This window comes from Maniola jurtina, chromosome 6 (genome assembly GCF_905333055.1).
Source record: "Maniola jurtina chromosome 6, ilManJurt1.1, whole genome shotgun sequence".
NCBI classification, from domain to species: Eukaryota; Metazoa; Arthropoda; class Insecta; order Lepidoptera; family Nymphalidae; genus Maniola; species Maniola jurtina.
Genome location: NC_060034.1, coordinates 6,784,485 through 6,805,954, shown reverse-complemented (window position 1 = coordinate 6,805,954; position 21,470 = coordinate 6,784,485). Strand labels below are relative to the sequence as shown.

The window sequence follows — 21,470 nt, the reverse complement described above, 5'->3', positions numbered from 1 at the left end:
AATTAGAAACGTCTGGTGGCACTGGGATCTTGGACCTTATTAATATATGCTGGGGTGAAAACCTCAATAAAATTTTAGTAGCAGACAGTATCAACTACACATTTTTACAAAGAACTAAAAAAGTTTTATTACGAGTAACATTGTAAGTTAAAATAATAATTACCTATGTTTCTTACATTTAATATTAACGTATAGTACTACCCAAGTAAAGCCCGGGCGTGTCAGATAGTTATTACGTACTCGTACCTATAAACTGTTATTTACATTATTACATAATATGATAAAATCAAGATAAGTACAAGTGTTTAATAATAACACTCATTTTAGAGTTTTTAGAGTTTTGGAAAACGTATAGGGTGAGGAATGCCGACGTGATTTAAAAAAAAAAACGGGCCAAGTGCGAGTCAGACTCGCGCACCTAGAGTTCCGTACTCGGATATTTTCCGGCATTTTGCACGATAAATCAAAAACTATTTTGCATAAAAATAATTAAAAACTGTTTTAGAATGTACAAGAAAAGCCCTCTCATATGATACTCCAGCTGGTATAATTATCTTACTTTCAAAATTGAAAAATACTAATTAATTATTTATTATTATACATTATACTTTATTTTTTAAATTTGAACAGGGATCGTCTACAAATTGTGTTCATTAATTATTAGTAAATAGTGCGTATAATTTATTGTTTTTAACATCGAAAATTTAAATAAGTAGGTAGGTATACCTATAAATGGAAAAGGTGACTGACTGAATGACTGTCTGATCTATATCTAATAGGGGTTTGAGAATTTGTGTGATCGCTGAAGCGTAAGTGCGTAAATTAGTTTAAAAAAAAAAAAACAAAAAACTAGTTATTGATATTATAAAACGAAATAGCTCATTTGCATGAAATATTGCCTATAGGGCTGTAGTTAAGTACTAACAATGCTTTAAAGATCCGGAAACATAACTATGTACCAAGTATGTACCTAGGTAGTCATCGTGTTCATTTGAATACAAACCCGGTGTATTAAATGCAACAACTAGTTTTATGTCGTTATAGTGATTATTGCTTTACGACTCCCGTATTATCATAAACACTTAGTAAACACCTAGGTATTGTTCATAATTCTCCAATAAACGTGCCCTGCCGGCTCTTGTAAGAATTTTCACACTACGGCTTTGTACTGCCCATGTCCAGCGGCTCCGTGCAGCTGTATGATGTAGTCTCAAGCATCTCAAGGCGGTCCATTTAGTGGCACTTTCGAGTACGATGGAATGCCGCAAAGTTCTGTACCATCGTACAAGAAATAACACTTTTTAATTTTCATGGCGATCTCTTTGAAATTTTTAGTACCTACTTATTTGTTGTTATAGCGGCAATAGAAATACACATTCTGTGATACAGCCTGCTGACGGAACGGACGGACCAACAGTGGAGACTAGAGTAATATGTATATTAAAATCAATTAAGTACCTACTGCAGTAACTTCTGAACATTCAGTCTATTGTCTAAAGTCGTTAATCTAATCTAATTAAAAAATATCCACATTAAAATTGCCACAGTAGTTTTTTGAGTAAGACGGTAGCAATGCAGTCGTACCTACATACAAACATAGACACACATTCACAGACTTAAACATGCATTGCTGTTATGTTCCCCCGTGGATAAAAAGTCGATCGTTGTAAAAATAATCATAGACATCAATTTTATTTATAGGTGTAGGTAGGTATTTTGTAGCAAAAATATTATGGAAAATAATAGGTTATTTTCCATCCGTTCTATTAAATCAAGGCTGAATAGTGACTCACAAGTTAGTATACAAAAACATTTCTTTTTAACTTACGTCCGCGTCTGTAAAATTAAAGTTGTGCAATACCCAATAAACTTGCAGTTTCTACGAATGGCGTTTTTTTACTTTATTAACTACAGATCGATACCCACACGATCATAATATTATTATGCGCCTCATTAAGATTTCTGATAAGTATAAGTAGTAATTTGACTGTTTTATGTGCATATTTTATATGAAAAATAAATATCTAAGTAGACCTAATTAATGCTAACATAACAAACATTGTAATGATGGAGTAGCAAATAATTAAGTGGAAAAAAATTAAATGTTCCTAAAAGCTCTAACCGTGTGGCTCCACTGGGCGAATGTTTCGAGTTTGGGCGAGTTTGGCGAAAATTCGACAACACTGACAGATACACTTTCGCATTAATGTAATATTAGAATGGATTTTTGTTATTTCATGTCCACAACTTTGTCCTCATGACTAGGTTTTTAAGAATCCCCTGATAACTTTTTGATTTTCCGAAACAAAAAGCCTATGTCTATGAAAAGAACCAAGTTTTGTTTGTTGTCTGGGTCGTGAAAATGTAACAGATAGATAGACAGACAGACACACTTTCGCAAAACAACAGATATAAGTATGGATGTATAAGAGTTTGGGAAGCTACCCGTGCACCGACCGGCTTCTCCTACTAGGTGGAAAGGGAATTCGTATTTACCCGTACACCCACTGCGTTAGGGTAGGGTAAATCTATACTAATAAATAAAATTGGAGTGTCTGTCTGTAATTTCGAAATAATTACCTCATATTAAGCTCATATGGTTATTAGAACGATACCAACACTGAATCACACGTTTTTAAAATTTTTGTCTGTCTGTCTGTCTGTCTGTCTTTCTGTCTGTCTGTCTGTTTGAAAAGGCTAATCTTTGGAACGGCTGAACCGATTTTGACGGGATTTTCACTGACAAGTAGAGGATTGACCAGGGTGTAACATAGGCTACTTTTTTAATCTATACTAATAAATAAAATTGGAGTGTCTGTCTGTAATTTCGAAATAATTACCTCATATTAAGCTCATATGGTTATTTGAACGATACCAACACTGAATCACACGTTTTTAAAATTTTTGTCTGTCTGTCTGTCTGTCTGTCTTTCTGTCTGTCTGTCTGTCTGTTTGAAAAGGCTAATCTTTGGAACGGCTGAACCGATTTTGACGGGATTTTCACTGACAAGTAGAGGATTGACCAGGGTGTAACATAGGCTACTTTTTTAATCTATACTAATAAATAAAATTGGAGTGTCTGTCTGTAATTTCGAAATAATTACCTCATATTAAGCTCATATGGTTATTTGAACGATACCAACACTGAATCACACGTTTTTAAAATTTTTGTCTGTCTGTCTGTCTGTCTGTCTGTCTGTCTGTCTGTCTGTCTGAAAAGGCTAATCTTTGGAACGGCTGAACCGATTTTGACGGGATTTTCACTGACAAGTAGAGGATTGACCAGGGTGTAACATAGGCTACTTTTTTAACCGACTTTCAAAAAGGGGGTTGTGTTTTTCTGCCTATGTACACCGAAATCTCCGAGATTTCAGAACCGATTTGCGTAATTTTTTTTGATCCATAGAGGAACTTTGTGACATTGTTTCATAAAAAAATTGGATTCCAACTCCTCAATCCTGATGCTGCAGGGGACCTCACCATCAATACTGATGGGATTTAGAAACTGTCGGTTAAGTATAAATTGATTGATATTGAAGGTATCTGTACCAAGTAAAGACTTTGTCGTTGACTTCGAGGACCCAACTCCTCAACCCTGATGCTGTAAGGAATAGCATTCCTAAATCCTGGCGATCCCTCGGGATTTTTATAGGATCATCCGTTCAAATGTTTTTACGTGGTACACGTTGCATCCCCGGGACGGGCTATTACGGATAGGCTACTTTTGTCCTGGGAAATTAAAAGTTCCCACGAGATTTCAGACCATAAATCCACGCGGGCGAAGCTGCGGGCATCAGCTAGTGTTAAAATATGTCGATACATCATATCAATAAATACTTGTGTACGAAATAAGTATGGCGAATTTTAGCGAAAGCTTATTGTAAATTTATGTGTTGTATAAATGCGAAAGTGTGTTTGTTTCCTGACTTATTGGTTTGTCCTTCAATCACGTCGCAACGGAGCAACGGATCGACTTTTGACTGGGTAGGTACTACTTAGCTACTTTTTATCTCGAAAAATCAAAGAGTTCCCACGGGATTTAAAAAAAACCTAAATCCACGCGGATGAAGTCGCGGGTACCAGCTAGTAACATCGATGTGCTAGTACTCAATAAATTCACGTCGAAAGATAAAATTATTTTTTTGTGCCCAAAAAAATATGATTTATTTAAAACATTCTTGAAGCTTTTAATTTTCCGGGAGCATTGAGATGGAATGAAATGGAATAAAATATCCAGATTCGATGATCTCTATATAATACTCGTGGAATTAGGAATTGTTTATTGTAATTTGATCACGCGCATTTTGTATTCATTAAAATAATTTTACATTTTAATTAGTGTCAACACACACGCCTTAGTGCCTTGTCTGCACTGTCTACTTTACCATTTTGCTAGATTTGTCTTTTGCCTTTCTAGTAAAGTCAATAAAAGCCTTTTCGTCGAAAGTCCTCAGAAACAGCTCCGATTTTGATTTTTTTTTTAATTTATGCTTTTTATATATTACTAGCGACCCGCCCCGGCTTTGCTCGGGTTTTCCGGGATAAAATATAGCCTATACGGATTCGGAAGAATCCCTCTAAGTAATGGTAAAAGAAATTTTGAAATCGGTCCAGTAGTTTTTGAGCCTATTCAATACAAACATACAAAATACAAAGGTTTCCTCTTTATAATATTAGTATAGATTTAAAATCAGAAACGTTTTGAAGCGGGGATTTTTTTTTTTAAAACGTTACCTTCTTTTTGAGAGATTGTAGAGGAGGTCAAATACTATATCAAATGACCTCTAAACACCTATGGGCAAAAAGGTTCCGTTTTTGTGTTATTGATCGTTTTCAGAAAAAATACGTATTTGTTTCTTTTAAAATTAATTGATATAGAATTTGTATGCATTCGTTTCCTATTTCATAAATTAGTATAGGTAGATATCGAGTGTGTGTGAAAAAACTAATAACGAACCGACGAAATAATAGTTTTTGATTTATCGTGCAAAATGTCGGAAAAAATACCCGAATCCGGAACCCTCGGTGAGCGAGTCTGACTCGCACTTGGCCGGTTTTTTACTTTGTCGTTTCTTAGTTTTGGCACCCAACCTATTTTCAACATATTTCGGCAGCAGCAAATTTCGTAGGCCTCTCGTTTTTAGGGGTCCGTACCCGAAGGTTGCCAACGGGACCCTATTACTAAGCCTTCGCGGTATGTACCTCCATCCGTCTGTCCGTCCGTCATTTTAAAATGTAAACTAAAAAAAAAATAAGTAGGTACCTACCTACAGTGTTGTAAATCTTGTACGATGATACGGAACCCTTCGTGTAAGGGTCCAACTTGCACTTGACCTGTTTTTCTGTGGCTGTCCAAGTCTTCTGGTGATCTAGATCTGGTGGTGCAGATAGTTAGGATTTATTATTTGTAAGTAGGTACTGTTTAAAATAGTTTATTTTATGTTTTACCTATACCGGAACCGGAATGTTTCTAATTTTATTATGAACAATTCCTAATACGCAAATCATAATCAGATGCTGTTTAGCTGTTATGCAAATAAAATATACCTACCATAAAAAGTAATAAATAATTTTCTGGTAGGATTCCACTCTCTGTATTGCTTCCAAACAATAATTATTATTGGCAGTCGATGTTCTTGTTAGGTAGGTCCGCGCAGTAGGTATTTTTTTTATGTATTTAAACGTGATTTAAACAATGTCCAAGAGACGATTATAAAGAATAATGGTTGTTTAAGTTGTAGGTAGGTAGTTGTAGGGATAGTAATATAAACATCGTAGGTTAATGGGTATTTTGAATAATCAATATTTCGATCCAGTTGCATGAGTTGTGCTAGGTGATTCGCTAACTCAGTGTCTAACACTGAATGATAGCTACCGAGGTTGGTTGGTTCTACATTGCTGCTTCACCGGGTATTTTTTCGTAGAAAACCTTCAATGGATTAAATAAAAAAACCAGCCAAGTGCGAGTCAGGCTCGCGCACCGAAGGTTCCATACTCAGGTATTTTTTCAACATTTTGCACGATAAATCAAAAACTTTAATGCATAAAAATAAATAAAAATCTGTTTTAGAATGTACAGATTAAAACCTTTCATAATACGATACCCCACTTGGTACTTATAGTTATCTCACTTTAAAAATTGAAAATAACAATTATTCGTTCATGAACACATTTTTTTTTGTGATGTAACTACAAATTCACAGTTTTCGGATATTTTCCTTTACTTGTGCTATAAGACCTACTTACCTGCCAAAATTCATTTGATTCCAATGAGGATCATAATATTATGGTGCCAATGAGGTGCCAATGCGGAGGCCCAAAACAATATGAAGAATAAAAGCTTCATAAATATTTATGTAACTACATTTACTCTTGTAAACATAACTTTACTTAACTTTACATTACTTTTTAGTGTTTGTGGTTATTGAAATCGGTTTTTTTTTACGAAAAACGCCCTAACCAATAAAAATCGGTCGCATGCTAAAAGCCGTTGTCTCCGTGCATCAATAAGATCACCACGGTTATTTTTTTGCTACAAATCCACTTTATACCATTTGGATTTTCCTTATAAGCTATATTTATACCATCGTCAATATTCCGATAGGCACCTATATATTTTTATTTATAGTAGTTACCTATATTTCATAACACAGGTCAGTGAACTTTGTGCCTCATTTATTATTATTTTTATGATTTTGTTGTTGTATATGTAATAGCAGGTACAGGATATAAACCGAATCGGTACCTAAAAGTTGTAGACTACAGGCCCATGTTTAAAAATGGGTGGGTCATATGAACCACCAGGTGACGTATACAGGACGATATAAGAGCATAAAATAATAAGTTTCAGCACTATGCCGTCACTTGTAAGCTGTCCAACAGAGTGCTGGTGAGAATTGAAAAGTGCAGGTAGAGTGAGTACATTTTGGTCATATATTTTTGTACGGCATTTTTACCATCGATAGATCCATGAAAAATAATAAGAAAGCGCGCAGTGCCGTAAAAAAATGGTGCGCCACAAAGTCAGTAAATGTTTTGATTTTCTGACAATTTCCGGGGTAAATTTGGTCATTTAATTCTGTACGGCACTAGTTTCATACTGTTTCAATACAGCCTCTAATCCATTATTCCGCAACGCCGTACAAAAATCATGCGACAAGGGGAAAAAATTGAGGGTAGCAACCCCCTCTCTTTCCGTGGTCCGGGGGGTGATTTGAGAAAGTACGGCTTTGGTTCCAAAACATTATCTAGCACTCAAAAGTACTATTAAAAATAATGCCGTAAAAAAATTAGTGTTCATTTGAATGTGTATCAATAATTATCTTAATTTCATGGTATACTTAATTTTTAAAGCTGTAAAATCATTTGACTCTGTACGGCAACTTTTTTTTTAACATGATAGTGTAAAATACTATTGTTATATAGTATTGCCGTTCAAAAGAAACTGTTCTAAAAAAAATTATAGATAAATACAAAAACTGAAATTTTTCAAATTATAGCAAAAGTTTAAATATTCATAGATTAATAAAATATAGCAATTTTCTACGCTTTTCCCTTGTTTTAAATAGTATTAAGATAAATAAATTAGGAAAAAATTATGCCGTACATTTTAATGCAGACCATACCTTTTAGGCTGATGAAAATGACGCTACCATTTTAAGGGTGTAGTACTTTATGGCCATCTGATACTGTACGGCATTAACATATTTTTGAAGAGAACAATTGATAATATGATAAAATCACTATGCCGTCTAACTGAAGTGAACGGGTGTGTATATAATATCCACATCCCCTACAAACCTTTGGACCAACGAAAATGTACGGCATGTAAAAAAATATTATCTATGCATAAAACACTTTCAAAATAAATTAATTTTATGTTGTTTCAAATCACCCCCCGGACCACGGAAAGAGAGGGGGTTGCTACCCTCAATTTTTTCCCCTTGTCGCATGATTTTTGTACGGCGTTGCGGAATAATGGATTAGAGGCTGTATTGAAACAGTATGAAACTAGTGCCGTACAGAATTAAATGACTAAATTTACCCTGGAAATTGTCAGAAAATCAAAAAATTTACTGACTTTGTGGCGCACCATTTTTTTACGGCACTGCGCGCTTTCTTATTATTTTTCATGGATCTATCGATGGTAAAAATGCCGTACAAAAATATATGACCAAAATGTACTCACTCTACCTGCACTTTTCAATTCTCACCAGCACTCTGTTGGACAGCTTACAAGTGACGGCATAGTGCTGAATCTTATTATTTTATGCTCTTATATCGTCCTGTATACGTCACCTGGTGGTTCATATGACCCATCCATTTTTGAACATGGGCCTGTAGTCTATTGTTTTTATGACCTGTTTATTAACACAACTACACGTTAACCGCCTAGTTAGTAACCGCCAGAAAAAACGCTCATAATCTGCGCAGAGCTAAGATAAAGCCATATTCATAATGAGATAAGGGCATATTTTACAATCTTCAAGTAGTCTCGCGAAGGATAATTGCCGATTAAAGTAAGAAGGCCTTCAAGTTCAAAAGAGGTGCCTTGCACGTGCATTCGACGCATTTTTAATTTGAATGCAGTTTGAATGCAACCTTTTGGTATGCAGTGATCAGTGTAATGTAACTATACCTAAATAATTCTTTCAAAACATTTTTAAAAGCACAAAAGCTTTAGAAATTTAGCTCAGAATACATAATAGTACAGTGGTAGACAGTAGCAATCTAAAATACATCTTTATCTTTATAATCTATGATTTATGCATTTTAAGAATTATGAATTATATTTTATCCTAATGTTTTTAAAATGATTTCTTCTTTTCAGATTTGAAACTTGATGAAACGAAAAAGCGACACTAATAAAAAGAGACAAACACGTATTTTACAGCTACAGGATTTTGCTTTTGAAACATTTTGAAAGCAGTGTTTTCTGTCATTTCGTACTTTAATTACGTAGTACCTTACCATAATATGCCTCTCACATCGCGTCATTATTTTGTGTTGTGTATCATTATAATATTATGCTATAGTTTGTAATGTAATATACATATTATGTGAAGTCTGACCAGAAAAATAAAATACCTCGACATATTTAGAAAAACCCATGAAACTAATACATATATTCAACACCACAAACTTAGTGACCATAATATACTACTATACTGGCGTCCCTAGAGCAATTTTTATAAGTATTTCTGGTCAGGCTGTAAAGTAAAGTGTAAAATAATTTTTAACAGATTTTGAAACTTGCTAACAATATTATTAAATAAAATGTAAACTATATTTACAGTATTTAGAGCCTGAATAGCTCAACGAATAAAGGAGCGGACTGAAATCTAAAAGGTAAAATACAAATCCAACAACTGACTATCAAAAAGTGTAAATAATGCTTATGTATTTTGAATAAATGATTTGAATTTGAATCCCACCTGCACTATTGTCGTACAGTACTCCAGCACTAGCTTAACGCTTCGTTGGAGGGGAAAGGCGAATATATATTTTTTTCTCTCTCGTCTGGCTTTACAAAGATTAGCCAATGTCAAGTTTGTAGTTATTTGTAACAAGTTAGTTAAACTATACAAGTATGGACCCCGTCTGTGCCTGCGCTCGCCGACATACGCACGGCACCCCCTTAGAGCGCTTTCCAGTCAGTTTTACCAAAAAAAAAAAACACTCCAAAAAGGCAGAGCACGCCCGCCAGCTAACACCAACACAGACGAAGAAAAGGCGAATATAAGTCATCATGAAGGTTTTTTGATTTTGTCCTTTGCTTATGGTATGACCTATTATATAAAAATGTACCACTTATTTTGACAGTTGACGTCAAGTTTACCAAAATTTACAGTGTGATGGTGTGTACTCTTAAAATTAATTAATCTTAATTATGAATCAAAAGCAACAAGGAAAACCTATTAATAAAAAAGGACGTCCGATTGCCGTTGCAAATAATGGCATAGAACCAAGGGTCATGGAATCACCAATAACAGAGATCGTTGAAGCAAGCGACTCCAAGAGTTCTCAAGAAGAATCAAAGGTAGACCCCGTCGAAGATATTCAAGAACAGTACGAAACCACTGAAGCTTTTAAATCAGAAGTAGAGAGATTCATAGAAATATCGAAATATTTTTCGAGCCCTTTGAGAAAAACTGCGTCTTACGTCTGCGAAAATAGTCTAGTATCTTATCCTAATCCGTATCGTATAGAATACAAGCGGGGCAGCGTAACAACAGAGCACATAAAGTTCAGCAATTTAACTCTAGAACCGGTATACATAAAGCTATATAAGCTCGTACCAGATTTAGAACAGCTTAAATATATCAATCTTTCACTATCGAGATGTAAAAGAATACCACCGGGACTGTCTTTCAATTTGGGTTTTGTATATGACGACTTGAACGAAAAGCCTCCGTGCAATGCGAAAATGGTGTTTGTGGCTTCACGAAAAACGACTACACCCTGTTATCAGATATGCGAAATTGATTTACAAATAAGCGCTCAGAAGGTTCCGCTTGTAACTGTTTAATTTATTATTTTTACAACATACCTATTTAAATACTATTTCAGAAATAAAACATACGTTTCATTTTCTTCGTCATTGGGTTCATGTTGTTATAACATGAAAACAAAGAACCATTTCTTATTAACAGAAGGTTTTTTTTACATTTTATAAAGACACAATATTATTATTGTGGCTATAGTTACATTAGGGCGGCTGCAGGGGGAGCGAAAGGAAACAGAAGTTCCTTATCCTACTTTTATTACTAAAAATGTACATATTATAAACTAATTATAACATATAATAATCCTAATTGCTCCGCCGATTTGTGGCGGAGGCTTCTAAAGCTAATTGTGATGTGTGTCCGTGCCCAGTCCTCGCGAATTTCGCCGCGTCAGGTGTCAGGTTCCGCGGCGGCTGTGGGAACGGTTAGCAGGCACGTCTAGCGTTGCGGCCTGACTATGCCTATATTATTTCTTGTTCTTGGATTTTTATTATGTTTATATATCATATTTATAATTATTACTTTTTGTTCTCTTTTATAATCAGTTTCGCTATATTTCTGCAGTATTTTAAAAATATATTTCTCTGTTCATTGTTTTCTATCAATTTACTTAGTGTATATCCATACTGATGTTATAAATTATCATCCACAAGCATCTCGGTTTCATGGCGTCGTTTCATGTTTATTAAATGTAAATGTTTTGTTTTTTAGTTCTTTTGTAAGTATGATTTCTTGTCCATTCATTATTAATTTTGGTTTTTCAAATTTTAGTTTTTGGTCAGAATCATAGCATGAGTTTTGTGTGCCATCTTTGCCCCAGTCGTTGATGAAATCTAATGTTTCATTGGCCTTGTTTTGTATATACTGTGAAGTGTGAGGCCTTCCCGAAGAACACGAGAACGACGTCGTCCGCAAAGGCCTGACAGTACATCCCTTTTTTATCCAACTCATACTAACTTGAGTTTAGGTAGGTACGTCTCTTCCATCGGTTGATCTACTTTGTAGGGAAACTATAATAAAATCAGCTTCGTGTACTTTGCGTGAAGGCAAAGAGTTCATAATTGCAAGGAAAACTAGCTACATAGTTGAATGCGTCTAATTCATATCATGGCTAATACCTACTAGAGGGACCATACTTGGAAAATCACAAGGTTCTGTGCGCGATGTAAAGCTAGCAACTATATTTATTTCACACTTATGCACCTTTTTATGTATCTTTTTTGGCTAATAATGTTGTGACTTTTTTATGATGTTTTTAATGGAATAACCTCTTTCATTACGCAGCTTCTTATGTAAATTAATTAGCATTTTAATAGGTTTTTTTCTATTAATAATAATGTTTACAAATATAGGTAGGTAAGTAATATCTACATTAGGATAATAAAAACGTAATTTACCTAAACATTTAGAAAATTATCGAAATAAAAAATATGCACTTAAACAACAAATTTTTATCTCTACCTACTTAATAATATTTTTTTTTAAGATCAAGTCGAGATTCATTTTAAGTGAGTGACTTTCAAACACACACACAACCACGTCTTCTTGCATTATCCCCCATTTGTGAGAATCGTGCGGTTAATATTTCGGCATGATTCTGAGATAGTCATACATATTCAGCATATTTTTTTTTTTTGGTCATCTCTTAAGTTTTGCTCTTAGAAAGGAAACGGCTTGTAAAACAAAGATAAATCACTCTAAAAGGTCCAAAAGAATGGTAGAACAAAAAAATTAAAAATGAAATAAATTAAATACTGAGAAATACGTCTTAAAACAAAATTTCTTTGAGCCTATCCATAAACAAACAATAAATTAGCTTAAGTTTTTAAAATTGCGTTAGGGTCGGTCATAAATTTAATAAAGTCGTCAATTTTAACTTAGAAATCTTTGTAAGTGTAATAAACAATGCGATATTATTGCAACCAGATTGCGCGAAAGTAAAAAAATACCATGGGAACATGAGAAGCAAGTGTGGAGCCAAAATCGGACCATTCAGGAACACCGAGGTGTGTCAAAAGGCGGAACTTTGAAACACCATTTCTTCTGTCCACCAATAAAAATTCAGGGGTGCGCAGGAGACGATCAAAAGACGAATCAGGTGCTCTCGTGTGTTTTTCTGTTACAGGAAGAGGGAGAAAGTCGAAAGGTAGAGAAGGGAGACGATATTAGCAAAAGGACAGTGGACGAGGGGGATTTCATTCGGTCCTCAGCCTCGAGACTCATCACTCTATTCGAGATTGTCTCGACATCCATTTCGATATTCTAAATTAAAGTTTTTTTTGAGAAAAGAAAAATTGTAAAGTTTAAATAATAATTTTAGTATTGTTAAAATTAGTAACTAGTAAAATTTGATAGTGTAAAATCTTAATTAATCAGTGTGTATCCGGGCCAGCAGAAGCTGATATATGGTGATGTACTAATTTACATTTAATTTTAACTAGATTATTTTGAAATCAGCTCCACAACCCTAGTTAATTAAATTAATTGATTGATTTAATTAGAAATGAATCCAGATAATGTATTACACACTTTGTATTTTATATGACGTAAATCGGAGATCCACAACCGGGCATCAACAGAGGTGGTCCTGCATATTTTGTTTGGTGTTATAATGATTTACATAATCCTCAAATTATGAATACGAGGCTATAGAAAAGGTGTCTATACTCTAGACCGCACAATGAGTCAACTTCACGTTTGAACATAAGATTAAACTACTTAAACCAAAGTGTTTAAATGAGACGAAATAACTAACTGTGGAGCTGGGATCTGGATATATCTAGATTGATTGTATATAACTGTGCATAATTGTGTGTCCTTAAAATTTACTTTATTATAGAAATAAGAATTATAGACAATATCTTCATTAATTATGTGGGCATGTGTGTATTTTAGATAAAATGGTGTACATAACATTATTTAAAGCCGAAAGGGTTTTTTCGTTTGAATATTTGCTTTTCCCTTTCAATAATTAGTATGGCTTAGGAAGCAAATGTTCGGCCGGGAATTAATTAATATAATAAAGTTACTTAATTTCCAGTCTAAATAATAAATTCAGTTTCTCTTCTTTCTTTTTCTAAATACTCAACTGTATGAGTAAATAAACACTTATTTACCAGAAATAAATGCACTTGGGTATAACTGTCATCTTTTATTTGCTATATTTAGATACATTTCCTAGACATTTAATAATGGAGATTCAATTTGTTTGGAGGCTAGACTACCATATTATAATATTAACAAAGCCATTGATACAAAGAAACCATGTATCGAACTAACTTGAACTCCAATATTAAGATTTTCTCATATGACCTACATACCAATCACAATTCCTTTACTATTAAGTAAAATTTAGCCTAGTTTTTTTTCAGCAATTCATCTAATTATAATACTAGCTCTTATTCAGCATTAAATAGGGATTATAATTGAATTAGCAGTCTAATGCAGTCCGATGGAATGACTTTTGTCGTTACGATTATTGATTTGGTAGAAAAATCACTCAATAGCTAAAATAAGGTGGTGTGCTATAAACTACTAGCTACCACGGTATAAACATCGTCTTCATCAACATGAACAGCTTTCACCGGCTCACTACTGAGCGCGGACTTCATAGAGAACTCTCGATCAAGTTTTCCTTCATCATATGGTATTTTATACCATTATGTGAAATTCTCACGATGGTTTTTCCGTATATTTTTACTATCACAAAACGATCAGTACCTAATTTACCAAGAATGCTCTCCACTACTAAAGATAATAGAGTCGGCTGAGTTCGAATCTCAGGCTAAAGACAAAGGGACCTTTTACTTTCGAGAAACAGCTAAATTTCATCTACCTACTAAAAATACCCTGAACGAGACAATGGAGTACACGCTGCCTCCGGAGGACAGATGGCGAGGCAGGTAGGTACCTTTTTTTTATTGTGTACCGATCTTTCCCAAACAGCATTTTAGGTAACATTATCTGTTAAAACCGACGCCAGCTGAATTTGTGAATCACCGAGTTTTGATAAGATAAAATTACTAGTTTTGCTGTACTTTGTAATTTCTTTGCTTGATATTTTATGGTACATGGTTGATTGGTGACGTACCAATAGCGAGATTCCGGCACAAAGCAAACACGTCATGTCTTTATACAGCTGGACTCTCCGAACTAATAAATTGGCCAATTTATTGACAATCAATCAAACAAATATATAAATATACAAAAATACCATGGTTTTGGGGCGAGCCCAGAGCTCATTGAAAAGAACCTAGGTTTCCGTACCTAGGCAATTGAAAACGCTTCGCAGCGAAAATAGGAGGGTCCAATTGCTGTGCCCCGCATAACATGGATCAAGGCTGAGGTTTCAGCGTAGGTATTTCCCCCGTGCTTAAGGAATGCCGGTTGGTCTCAAACCGATGGCCTAAATAAGGCAAATACACGTATCAACTGATTTTCCACACTAACAGGACGTTCTAAATTAGCAGATCTCTCCACTCATTATATCTATTTTGAGGAATTGAAATATTACATTAAATTTTTTTATAATTCAATCCGTGTAAACCTGTTAGCTGGTCGAGAAGTCTACGTGTTCACCCAACGTACTGTACCAATTAATTACTTGTAAATAACTCATGACTTAAATACCTAGGTGTTTCTATAATTCAGCTGAGTTTATTTCTTATTTTTATCTCCTCATAATGCCTAATCTTAACCACTAGTATAGACGATCACACCGTACCATCACAATTCTCTCTTTAAAGGTTGTTTTCAGACTTCATTCATTCAGAGTAGGTACGCAGAAATTCAGAGTAGATATACAGAATATATTATGTAGTACAAATATATATATTTCAATTATTTCAAATAACAAATACCTATTCGAATTTCTAGATAATGTTGTAATGGCGTACGTTGCATTATGGCAAAATATATATAATTAATATTCATTTATTACAAAGTCAGCGCAAGAATACTCTTGAATACATGTACCTTTGAATACATGTATAATAGAAGCAACACGTGGAATATTCTATGAAGAACCACCTATTAATTTATGGAATTTTAATTTTAATAGTTTATGCTAAGCGTTTACTGTCCGTGCATTAATAAACCCGTTAAACTGTCGGAATTAATATACAGCCGACTGATGTCAATACTGCAATACCATCCTGATAATTGCTATGTCAGGTAATATATTAATATTATGATATGATATAGACGTGTGTCTACACGTGTCTGTCTGTCTATGTGTCCGTCCTAAACACATACGTGTGTCATCTTCTATATATACATATAATAAAATCGTAGAAAAATGGTGTCTGTACAATGGAAATATATAAAAAAAAAGTAGCAGGGGTTGTTATTATATCGATGCCGAACCCGAAATTGTAATTAATTTATTTTTTTGTCTGTTTGTCTGTTTGTCTGTTTGTCTGTGTGTTTGTGCACGCTAATCTCAGAAACGGCTTATTCGATTTAGATACGGTTTTCACTAATATATTGTAGTAAGCTTCACTTAGGATTTAGTGTTTATTTCATGTCAATCGGTTCATAAATAAAAAAGTTATGTCAATTTAAAGAATCACGGCGCCTCGCGCCTGAGCGTCCGTGGCTATATAAAGCGCGAAAAGTCACTATTCCACGCGAACGAAGTCGCGGGCACAGCTAGTATGGAAATAAATTACATAATTTTAAATATGGGGACAAATTAATTGACATAATTATGTTCTGTAAAGATACGGCCGAGTTAGAATACTGTATAGATAATATTACCGTGTCTCTGTCAAGAAATCTATAGGGTAGGGTAGGGTAGGGGGTAGGGTATCTATAGGGTAGGACTACAGGCAGCGGACCTACAGTGCCTTGCGTGTTCAATATAACAATGTGCTGAGAGCGGTGTTGAGGAAGCCTCGACACTGCAGTGCGTCGGAAATGTTTGCGGATGCTCGCGTGGATGATTTCTACGCGATCATGCGCAAGCGTGCCGCGTCCATGATGCGCAGGCTAATGAGGAGTACCAACACTCTTCTCAGCGCATTGGTCAGGAAACTAGATAGTCCTCTCTGGAGGTGCTGGGGGGGTGCGCACATAGGCGCCAAGAGGCTCCCTCGGGCTTTTTAGTTATAGAATTAGTTGTTAAGCTAGAAATAAGTACCTACTAACATAGTTTTAAGTGATTTGTCATACTAACACAATTATGGGTCTAATGGCCTGAAATAAAAGTTTATTTATTTTTTATAGGGTACCTACCTACTTGTTGTTGACCTAGAATCATGTTGGCAGGCATAATACAACACTTACTATAGAATCCAAATTATTTTTCGATATTTCACGTGATCGCCAGGCGTAGGTACCTACCTAGTCATCCACGAGTTAAAATACCTACAGTTGCAAAAACAACTCCCGATAAAAAAACTCGTTTAGTTGTTGATCAGGTTATGATCAGTGAACGATAAAACATAAAAAGCGTATTTCTAACTAGTTCAAAAGACATAACTCGTACAAGTTATTATGAGTCTATAAATAACTCACATCCGTCTAATCCATTAATGTAGGAGGAATCTAATCTCTGTAGGCCAATTCATAGATTTATATATTTACGACTATAACTTTCAAACGGCTGAACCGTAGGAGCTACGATGCCACAGACAGATACACAGATACACACGTCAAACTTATAACACCCCTCTTTTTGGGTCGGGGGTTTAAGAGGATTTAAGATTAGGTACTTATTTCAGCGGTTGTGCGATAAAAAGGTAACAGACAGCTTGACCCCACCTGCCTTGCCGGCAGGACGAGTGCTCAGCTGTAATTCAGTACGATCGTAAATTCAGATTTTTGGTGCCCCTGGATTAAACACTATTATTATCCAAGGATTTCAAGATAATCTATACTAATATTATAAATGCGAAAGTGTGTCCGTCTGTTTTTCTGTCAGCTAGCTTTTCACATACCAACAGTTTAACCGATTTTGATGAGGAGCAGATTTAGCTTATACACCCCGGGGACGGACATAGGCTACTTTTTGTCCCGGTAAGTCACAGAGTTTCTACGAGATTTAAAAAAGCCAAATGCATCAACTAGTTATTTGATATTCTGTATGAAAATCAATGGTCCATGATCACTGCTCAACAGTACATAAGTACGAAACAGCGAAATAGTAGGTATTATGGTGATTGACGACCTTGGCAAAATTATAACTAAGTAGTTTAAGTAACTAGTGGTTTACGCCACGAAGACTTCGCATTAAACTTTAACAGTCTTACCACAAAAAAATTAAAACAAAATTATAGGTCCAAAAAGAGCATTTTTAATAGAGCAATTGATTTTTTGCTCTGTTTCTGTACCATAAGTAAGTATACCAACAGAAGAATGTTTTTGAGTTTTGACAATCACTCTGTTAAAAAAAAAAAGTTACTATATACCTAGGTATAAGTCTATCTAATCTAAATAATAAGACGTAATTACACATTCGAACATCATCTTAACAGTATTATTATGAAGATAATGCTTCCGGTTTTTATTATTGACGTAGGGGTTTATTATTAGATGGATAAGTTTTTGTCTTATTTTTACGGAGTTTTTCCGAAGATTATCAGTATTATGAGTGCAGGGGGAAATGTTAGCTTTTGTTATTTTATCGTCCTACCAAAACAGGTACTTTTTAGCAAACCTCAAAAAGAAAAACAGAACCCTTATAAGATCACTTTGTTGTCTCTCTATCTGTCTGTTTGTCTGTCCGTCCGTCCGTCCGTCCGTCGTGTCTGTCAAAAAAACCTGTAGGGTACTTCCCGTTAACCCAGAAATTTGGCAGGTAGGTAGGTCTTATAGCACAAGTAAAACAATAAATCTGAAAACCGTGAATTTGTGATAACATCATTTAAGAAAAAATGTGTTTTAATTTTCAAAGTAAAATAACTATACCAAGTGGGGTATCATATGAAAGGGTTTTACCTGTACATTCTAAAACATATTTTAACTTACTTTTATGCATAACATTGATTTGTCGTGCAAAATGTCGGAAAAAACCCCCGAGTACGGAACCCTCGGTGCGCGAGTCTAACTGGCACTTGGCCGGTTTTTTGAAACTAGGTACCTATACCTAATAGGCTTGCGTTTGACTCGATCACACTTATGGTGAAATTTTGTGACTCTGACTCCTTATAAAATTAGGTAGTAGGTATAAGTAGGAGGAACTTATGGAGTATAGTGCCAGGCGCCAGCTCATACCTAAAATCCTTAAAATAAGCTTTCCGGGAATTTCCGGGAAATTGAGCCTTGTCTTTTTTTAAACACTTCATTCACTTCATTGAAGTAAGGAATAGGGAAAAAGAAAGGCTACCTAGTCGAATTTTCCTACGTGTTTTGGAAATTCATTAGACTACAGGCAAACTAACGCCATCTCCTCACGCATATATGAACTAATTCACAGACACAGCGTAGCTAACTAGCACAGCTGCCCGCGGACTGTTATTTCGCAATTCGATGTTCAAAGACATAAACAGGTGGCGCTTTAAAAAAAAATGTTTATCAACTTGGAAGTTTTTCAATAAAAAATCAATTGTCTCAATTATTACGACTACTACACGACGACACGGCGAATATCAAGTATATGTACGAAAAAGTACAATAAAATTTTCAGGTACCAGCTTCTTTAAGCTGCCGTGTTTGTAATAATACCTTAGTATATGTGATCAAATCATGCAACTGAATTTCAGACCAGTTTCCCCCAACATTGACCTGAAATTTTAAACACTTGGAAATAAGATTTAAATTAGGTATAATAGGTACGATCTACATAATTATAATTTATCTTCATTGTAGCTGGAAACGTAATAGCTCAAAAGCTGTAGCTGATGTAGAATTGTAGAGTAGACCTATTACATCAAATTGTGTAGTTGCGAGGTAGGTATTAGCTAAGCGTAAGCTAGGAGCTTACTTTCGTATTAGGACTCGATGGCACCGTTAGCTTATAGTAGGACATTTACAGACATGACATTAGCTGCATTTCCTACGAGGAAAAACAAGTTCGATGTAATGAATTTTCTTATAATATTTCATACGAATTAGCTATATAAACTTTTATTATTGACTTAGAAAATAAGTAAATAGTTTTATATTGAGTAAGAAAGACGTACCAAACTATTCATCGTAATCGTAATCGACAGCAAAATCTGCCCCTTGATTGGTTGATTTCGCTGTTCACATTTTTTCACGGGCAGGTTTTCCTTACTATTAGTATGATCAATTACGTTTTCGTAGACAATCACGGGGTGGGATATAGGTCTCTTCTAGGGACTTTTCCAAGCCACACTCATGCGCCGCATCCGCCTGAATGAAGCAGCTTCCTGGAACTCCACTTATCTAGTACCTAGGCGATCTGCCGACGCGACGCTACGCTTTCCGGTGCGAGATCGCCATTATCTACTTATTTTCGGACTATGTGCCCTGCCGCTCCAGCTTCGAAACCCTTTGATTACTTTTATATTTTACATTTCCGAATTGATCACGCAGAGAAAGTCCTAGCATGACTCTCTCCATCGTCCTCTGAGTGATTGAGCATTGTTCTCAGGACCATAATAGTCTTGAACACTATAGGGCCAGGGGGACATAATGCAGATCACTACTGACAGTCTTCAATAATTCATATTATTTTATGGTAAATACAAAATTTAACAACCTTCGATTAGATCAAATTTATTATTCCTGGGTAGTGGTTAGTAGGCAATAAAAGATGTAACATAAATTATGAGCTATGCTACTTGCTCATAAAAGAGGCTTTCTTGGAACGTGAGAAAGCGAATGCATTGCCCGGACATTACAACGGGCCAGGAACAAGAGGCGTCACGCGGAGTCTATTCGTGAGTCATTGTTGCATGTCCGGAGCACATGACGCCTTTTAACGGGAGCTTTCCATCTCGACAGTCCGGCAGGATAACGGGATCGCTCCCTTCAATTTCAGTTTCGAACTCCTTTCGATTTCGAGTCTTCTGTCGCCGTTAGCCGACCTCCAGCCCGCCTTGCGTCACCTCTGTGTAATCGAGTTTTAGAAAATGAAATTCAGCGCGCTCGTGTCCTTCTTTATATGGTAAAGTTATGCTCTTTTGGATCTTCGCTCGTGGTTACCGTTGTGTTGTGTCACGCCGCAGATCAGAGCGTCCTTTGTCGTCACGTTCGCTTTTAGTTGCGTAAGCATCGGCGCGGGCGCATCGATGGAAGCATCTCGGTTAACCGTTCATGTTCACATAACCTACAGGTGGAATGGTTTCAAAAATTTTATTTTCTCCAAATTGAGGAAAAATTTCGAATCGTTACCTACTTAGTTATACCTACTTTAAGTCGTTAAGCGAAAAATATTATAATTAAGTTTTTTATCGTTCCAATTACATTTTGTTATTTGATGTAATAATTTGTACGTGTTCCACTTAAATTTGTAGTAGCGGAAATCTCAACATTTTATTACATTTTTATTCATCTGTGAACTGCTTGTCGTTGTCACTACGAGGTCAATAACCCCGTTAAATAATAAAATATAATATTGTCCGATCATGATATAAATCAACCATCTAATTAATGACATGATAATAAATAATAATAAAATAAAATAATGACCAGCTATTATTATTTTTGGGAGTAGGTAGGTATCTACCTAACCCCACTATCAATCTATATATTTTACTACATAATGCCAGCTTACATGAGCACCTATACATTAGATACCTAGATCCTAGTTAATAGCTAAAAGTACAATTTTAATATCTAGTTTTTTAAGAACACTATCGTTATTATTATGTGATGTGAAAAGTGCTATTTTTGCTCGGATCAGAAAACAATGGTAAAGTTCAGAAAAAAGCGATGGATAAAACCAAATTTAATAAGTACCTATACCTACCTATCTACTGAAGTACGTACTGGGGATCTTTTCTAATGACTCCAAGTTTCCTCAGATGCCGTTAGCCATTTTTTGTCTAGTCACTAATC

At 35.2% G+C, this 21,470-nt stretch overlaps 1 protein-coding gene across 1 annotated transcript; it reads left to right on the top strand.

Annotated features, from left to right (window-relative positions):
- The first annotated feature begins 9,791 nt into the window (after positions 1 to 9,791).
- LOC123866546 lies at positions 9,792 to 10,598 on the top strand. The gene has a single exon (XM_045908194.1). It carries the CDS (start codon positions 9,890 to 9,892, stop codon positions 10,526 to 10,528), a length of 639 nt encoding a protein of 212 aa, XP_045764150.1. The 5' UTR covers positions 9,792 to 9,889; the 3' UTR covers positions 10,529 to 10,598.
- Positions 10,599 to 21,470: the final 10,872 nt, after the last annotated feature.